General features: G+C 46.3%; 1 protein-coding gene across 2 annotated transcripts in view; it reads left to right on the top strand.

Moving 5' to 3' along the window:
- Positions 1-7,134, top strand: part of dbpa (D site albumin promoter binding protein a) — a 17,618-nt gene extending 10,484 nt beyond the window's left edge. The window contains exons 4-5 of one of the 2 annotated variants that reach the window (XM_061059694.1): positions 611-864; positions 2,519-7,134. In XM_061059694.1, coding sequence (XP_060915677.1) covers positions 611-864; positions 2,519-2,737 — 473 coding nt within the window. In that variant the 3' untranslated portion in view covers positions 2,738-7,134. The remainder of the gene's footprint in view (positions 1-610; positions 865-2,518) is intronic. The other variant, XM_061059695.1, reaches the window with a different exon arrangement.
- Positions 7,135-7,500: the final 366 nt, after the last annotated feature.

Consider the following 7,500-nt stretch of genomic DNA (forward strand, 5'->3'; position numbering starts at 1 on the left):
CATCATGTGGTCAGAAGCTCTCGTTAGATCAGAGCAGATCTCCGTTGGGGGATTGTCTCATCATCCTCTGCAGCGTGCTCGCCCCTCGCCCTCGCCCTTGCCCTCGCCCTCGCTCTCTGACATGTGAGCGCCCTCGGCTCGGGCAGATGGGCTTTAATCTGCAGATGAAACTGAAAGATGATGATTGGACGGCTTAACGAGTAATTAAGCCGACGTTCGTTGCCTCTGAGCGGCCGGTCAGGGAAGCTGCACGTTGTGTCGTTTCTACTCTTTTTTATGTAAATGATCAGGTGTTAACCCCCCCCTCCCCCCCCCCCCATCGCTCAGTGTTTGCAGCTGAGCTTGACCTTTGACCTCTCACAGCCTTTTGATTAACAGCAGCTTTGCAGTCGTGTGATGAAGCTCAGCATCCACATCTGGCTCTGACACAAACAGCGAGCACAAACATGAACGTGTTCACCTGGTGTTTTTTTTCGGAGCGCCAGCTTCATGGTTTGACATCACGTTAGCTAAGCTGGCTAGAAGAGTAGAGAGCGTGTGCAGCAGCAGGTCGATGTATCGCCTCATTAATCTCCTTGTGACTAACAGACTCCTCCTCTTTGTCTCTCAGGTGGTCAGGCCGTTCCTCAGGACCCGTCGCCCTCCTCCACCTGTCCTCCAGGACCCCCCGGACCTCCGGCGGGAGCCAACGGCAGCAGCGACGTCATGGTGAACTTTGACCCGGACCCCGCAGACCTGGCGCTGTCCAGCGTGCCGGGCCAGGAGGCGTTCGACCCGCGACGGCACCGATTCTCCGACGAGGAGCTGAAACCTCAGCCGATGATCAAGAAGGCTCGAAAGATGCTGGTGCCCAACGAACAGAAGGTACTACATCTCCCACAAGCCTTTGCTCCCCTGTTAGACTAAATTATTAATTTATTGATTTAATCTTTTAATGAAAACAAAGTCTTGACCTTATAGATTTTATAAAAACTTTAAAACACTTTAATTTGAGTTTTTTGAGAACACAGAAAGGTTTACAGACCCATGCAGAGCTGGATAAACACTGAAGCTTCAGAGTCCACCACATGGTGACCTGTGTGAGCATGGACTCTAGAGAGGAGAGGGGGGGGGGGGGGGGGACAGCTCTCTATGATGTTTAGAATTTAGACTGCAGTACCCATTTTAAACACTAGGGGTCAGAGTTACATACTGCTCCTTTCATGTTAATACAGTTCAGTGCGATGAGTCCATGAGTGACATTTCAGTGTTTAAGAGGAGGTTTTTAAAAAGCAGAAAGAGTCTCAGATCGTAGAAGTCCAAAGAAGAAGTCCAAAGTTTGTCCGGGCTGAAGGCCGCGGCTCTCTGACCGCTCCCGCGCCGATGAGGACAAAACCTGGAGGAGCGTTGACGCCCACTCGTATCGACGCCTCCCGACCAGAGTCCTAAAATATTTCCTGCTCGGACGGAGAATCTCTGATCGATGGTTCATGTTCTCATAGTTCAGCGCGGAGCAGCAGCAGCTCCCGAAGCGTCTGTAAGTTATGGAGAGAAGAAGACGCTCACCTCGCCCCGTCCCGACATCGCTGGGGGGGAGGGGATTATCTCAGCCTAAAGTTAGAGGTGACGCTCAGCTCGCTCTGTTTTAAATCAACTCTTCGGTGAAGTGCAGGAAAATCTGGTTTCCATCACAAGACAGAAGATATTCAGAGATCGTTAAATTAAGAACAAATTATCTTTAAAAAAGAATCCCAGGAGGCTTTTAAGCAAATGTTTCAAAAAGGATTAAAATGTTCAAGAGTTTAATTGCAAATAGATTTTTGCCGGATGTAAGTAGATCCAGTAAAAGACTCCCCGAGGAGACCTGCAGCTCCTTCAACTGAGATTTCTGTTTTCTCTTAAAACAACCATCCCTCAGGTTTCCAAAACTTCCTCTCAAGAGACAGTTTTTCTTTCATGCCCCGAAAAATCCTGGATCAGACTTTTGAGCACCTTAAAGGTCCAATCAGTGAGCTGTGTAGAGAGTGAGATGTTAAAGGTATCTTACTATCTGATCATTAAGGAAACATGTTGAAGTGCTGGCTTCTCTGACAACAATGCAGCAGCCAGTATGTCCTCCTTCTAACTTTAGATTCTGCTCCTGAATGATCTGGATTTGTTTGGACCAGAGAAGGTAGGCGCTTTTAAGACACGCCCCCACACGGCCGTTTTGACGCCCCTCGGTTTGAGTTATTTATGTTTTATTTAAAAAAAACAAAAAAACATTGTCACCTTACTTTGTGACCAGGACGATGTCTGAGGTGTTCTAAAGGGTCAAAGGTCAAAGGTCAAAGAGAATCAGTGAAATGTTTTGTGTTTTCTTGTTTTCTGAAGTTTCGACTTTATTCAGCTGTTGCCTTCTTCCTTCCTCTCTCTCTCTCTTCATCTCATCGCTGACCTTTCTCATCCCGCGCTCGCCTCTCTCTCTTTTTCTCTTTGTCCTCCCCTCGCCCTTCCTCCCCACACACCCCCAACATACCGAACCGCCGCCGATGATGAGAAGGACGAGAAGTACTGGTGCCGGCGCGTCAAGAACAACGAGGCGGCCAAACGCTCTCGGGACGCCAGGCGGCTGAAGGAGAACCAGATCTCTGTGCGCGCCGCCTTCCTGGAGAGAGAGAACGCCACGCTCCGCCAGGAGGTCGCCGACATGCGGAAAGAGCTGGGCCGCTGCAGGAACATCATCAACAAGTACGAGAGCCGACACGGAGACTTGTGAGGCGGCGAGGGACTGGAGAAGACGGCGATGAAGGAGGGCGGGTTTGGGGGAGGGGGGGAGGAGGATTTCAGAAAAAAGGGTTTCAAGGCAACCCGACAACAGCAGCACTTTAGTTGAAGTGGTGGAGTGGGCGGAGCCGGCGTAGACCTGCAGTGAGCGCTGTGCGACACCGGGCTGTTTTTAAACGTGCGCGCTGTGCTTCAGGATTGCACGCCAGGACAGCACGGCGACGCCCCCTTTTTTTCCAGTGTGACTCTCTTTAGTCTCTTTGAACCCTCACAATGTACTGTATCACCCCGCGTCCCCTCGGCAGCTCACCTCACCCCCTCGGTGCTGTGCTCACGGCCAGGTGTCGCATGGCGTTCCTCGCAGGTAGTGCGTCCCGGCCGCCGCTCCGGCCCCGTTCAATCAGCGTGTTGAATTCACATTATGCCAGTGAAATCTCACTTTTTAAGCTCAAGGCACGGATACAAGCCAGGGGAGGTCGGATGTGTAATTTTTTTCTAAATATAGGACAAAAAAATCGTGTATATTTTTGAACTGGGCAGGAAGGCGGGACTAGTGCGGCGAGGAGGCGGTGTCGGCAGGAGGAGGTGCAGGGGGCGGTCCTTAAGGCAAAGAGATTTTGACATTATTGTATATTTTTCTATTCGCAGAGATAGTCGACCGCAGGAGGATTTTGGAGATAATCTTTTGTATATTTTCTATATGGGGCGGGGGCGGGGGAGGGGGCGGGGCTTCAAGCTGGACAGTCAACGGGGCCACATTTACGCTTTCTCCTCCCAGCTGTTTTATCGCTAAAACAACAAATAAAAATCTATTTTCAAATTTCACGGAGCTGGTCGATCGGTAGAGGCGAGGCGTCTTCAGAGAATGTATCACGGCTGATTCAGGTATTTCACACGGTGCGTGGCGAGGGGGCGGGATCTTAGTAACGATTGTTTTGAGGCATCGGGGCGCGTCGGGAGGAAGACGGTGAAACAAAAAAAAAATGTATAGTTTAAAGAAACGTTCGTGTTTGTTTTCTTTTTCCCTGTGCTCGCTCGAGCGCTCGATTCGTTCTCTTCTCTTTGATTCCGTGTCTGGTTTTTGATTCACGGCGAGCGGGCGGCGTGCGTGCGGGCGGGCGGGCGGCGTTTGATTTAAAGGACGGTGACGGGGTAGACAGGAGTTAATTAGCCATCAGAACAGCTGCACGTGAGCAGATGTTTGAAATCATACGAGGTGGACGATTTCGCTGGCAAGGTTTTTGCATTTTACTTTGTGTCTTGCTCACACAAACAAACACACACACACACACACACACACACACACACACACACACACACACACACACACACATTTTATTAACAACAACACTACGTGGTTGCGGTCTTTCTCTCTCTATTTACTCCTCGTTTTGTCCAGGACGTGCAAAAATGAAATACTGACTGGTGTCGGGTGGATGAGCCCGACTTGAACAGTGACTGAAACCTTCAGCATGCACACACACACACACACACACACACACACACACACACACACACACACACACACACACACACACACACACACACACCCAGGTTTGAACCCTTATCGTCGTTGTTGATGTTGTTATGGACTTCTATGGTGCTGATCTGTTTGATCCTTCACCTGACACACACACACACACACACACACACACACACACACACACACACACACACACACACATCTGAAAACACTTCCAAACACCGTTCTGAACTGCCTAAACCCTTTCTTTGTCTTTAACTCTTTTCAGTTGGTTTTCTTTTCTCTCTCTCTCTCTCTCTCTCTCTCTTGGATAAATCGTATATTTAGATCTACACACAAACACGTGTCTATACCTCTCCTTCAAACTTTACCCAATGAGGAACGAGAAATGCACCCTACTGCTACTGTACCATAAAACTGTACTATTGAATATTGAGCTATTCTCTCACTAGATATAAATATATATATGTATATGATATATGCTTGAATTATGTGATTATAGTTGTAATATACATAATTGAATATATTACAGAAAAACCCATTCGAATCATTTTGTCCGTTTTTTCTCAGGTGTTTATTTTTGTCTGAGGTATTAAATACACATATATAAAAAAAACACACACACAAGACGTCTGATTGGATGACAGAATTTGTGCTCTATGTTTTTTTCCCGGGGGATTTATATATTTGATTTTTTCCCCGTTATGACTCATTTCAAACCCGATGGCTGATGTTGTTATGATTCTGTTTTACCTCACTTCAGAACAACAGTCACTAAACTCCGCCCCCATCCCCTTGGTTACTGTTGCTATGCTCATCAGGAATCGCATTCTAGAACTTTGCACGGTCTGTTGCCGGGACAACAGGTTCAGACTTCCCTGTCCTCGATTTTAAACAGAAATGTAAAGAAGCAGCTTCATGGTTTGACATCACGTTAGCTAAGCTGGCTAAATATATCACCGGCATTATACCAAAAAATAAGTCAACACTAACTCTGTTTACATCGACTTGAGTCTCCTGGTTTTAGAGTTTGTCTGAGTAAACATCAAATCTTGATTTAAGAAATCTGGATCATCCCAAGCAGCAACTTCTTGAGTTGAAACATGAAGCCGATGCTGAAGTGTAAATCCTGCAGTTCCTGGAGTGTCCACTAGAGGCTGGCTGCAGAAGCACAGGAAGTCACATACACACCCATTCTAAAAAGCCTGTTTTTACAGCAGAGATTAACATGTTTACAGCCTGGTTCAAAAACCAAATAGGTGTGATTAGCTCATGTCTCGATGGACACACACTGTATGGGGGGTGAATGTTTTGATGACTCATCAGTTTTGATTTGATGAAGGATAAGAGTTATTCACAAGAAGGCGTGTAGCTGACCTGATTGACAGGTGGGCGCGGTGTAACGGTTTGTCAGGAGGTTTAAAACCCGCCTCAGCTCCAGCGCTCAGCCTGTCGTTAGGTTGACTGAAAGTTAGACTGAGACAGCATTTCCAGCATGGAGACCACCATCGATGGGACTCCAGCGCCCCCTGCAGGGACAGACGGGGGACGCCATCGATGGGACTCCAGCGCCCCCTGCAGGGACAGACCGGGATACTCAAGTCCATGTAAACTCAATCACTGAGATGTGAATTTAGATTTATGAGGGGAAACAACACGTCCATGAGTACATACTCGTCCTTCTACACAGCGGGGAAGTGACAAAGTTTTTGCTAAATGAAAGTTTAAAACTTTCCTAAATTCAACAAAAGCAAGTTCCAGCTTTTAACGTTTAAGCTTAAATTCTAATAAATCCGTAAATAGCATCCAAGAAGGAAAGCTAAGTACGTTAACATTTGACCCGAGCAATTACAGAAGGGTTCTTATTCATCAAGTTAGCATGCTAATGCAAGGAAGCTCATGTTAAGGAATCCAAACCTCAACAGATTTGCTAAACTAAGCTAAGCTAAGTGTGGACTGATATGATTGGGGGAGGGGCTTAGTGAACAGTTCACGTAGAGCTGCTGTGACTTTAATGAAGCGATGGAAACTAAAGTGTGTTATCGTAGTTGTTAACATGATGATGACTGTTGATGTTCATTATTTTTCTTTGTTGGTTTTATGAGCCAGTTTGTTTTCTTAAGGGGAATCTGAGACTTTCACATAATTATTGTTTTAATTCCCAACAACAACAACAAGAACAACAACAACAATGCACAGCCGATTCCGTTTGTTTGCAGACGACACCATGACTTACAGTAAGCTAACCCAAGGTGTATTGTGGGAGCTGTAGTTCTATATTGATATATATATATATATATATATATATATAAATATTTTTCCTTTTTCTTGTCTTTATTTTTGGGGAATTTGTGGAAACCTGACACACACAGACACAAACTTTTGAATTGAAATCCCTGGAAGAAGAAAAGTCTCCGAGCTGCTTACGTTTCCACCGATGGATGGAAGAAGAAAGCCATGAGTAGTTTTTCTTTTTTGATAATCTGGGGTTTTTTGGATTTCCTCACAGACGTTTCAGAAACTTTTTGACAGTGCTATTTTTCTATGTAACTGTGTTGTTGAGCGTGTTACAAACTTTTTCTCGTGGGCCATTGGGGCGCACTCTTCACATGTTGGCAGCGACAGTTTCCAGCTGGACCATCAAACAGCATTGCGGGTAATAATGACAATAATAATGATGATGAAAAAAAAACCAATATTGTACACAGCCTTGTTATTTCCTTCAACTTTGTGGATTCTCAGCTAACTTCTCCATGTTGTGACTGACTGTTATGAACTACAAGTCCCATGAGCGCAACACTTCCCCGACTCCTCACCAGTATTGTGTGCTGTCCACGGGGATGATGGCATATGTGGTTTGGCTTTTTCCCCCCAAACACCAATAAAGGCTTATCCTTACTCACCGACAGATTCTCTCGTGTCATGCTGTGTGAGCTGAAAGTTTGAACGAACCAGGAGGAGCCATCGTTACCCGCCATTTCCACAAAGTCTGTGCACTAAGATGGATGGATGGATGGATGGATGGATGGATGAACTGCTGGATGGATGGATGATTGGATGGATGGATGGCTGATTGGATGGATGGATGGATGGATGGATGGATGATTGGATAATGAACTGATGGATGAACTGATGATTGGATGGATGTATGGATGGATGGATGGATGATTGGTTGGATGGATGGATGATTGGCTGGATGGATGGCTGATTGGATGGATGGATGGATGGATGGATGGTTGAATGGATGGATGGATGGTTGAATGGATGGATGG

Source organism: Labrus mixtus, chromosome 16 (assembly GCF_963584025.1).
Source record: "Labrus mixtus chromosome 16, fLabMix1.1, whole genome shotgun sequence".
Classification (NCBI taxonomy): Eukaryota; Metazoa; Chordata; class Actinopteri; order Labriformes; family Labridae; genus Labrus; species Labrus mixtus.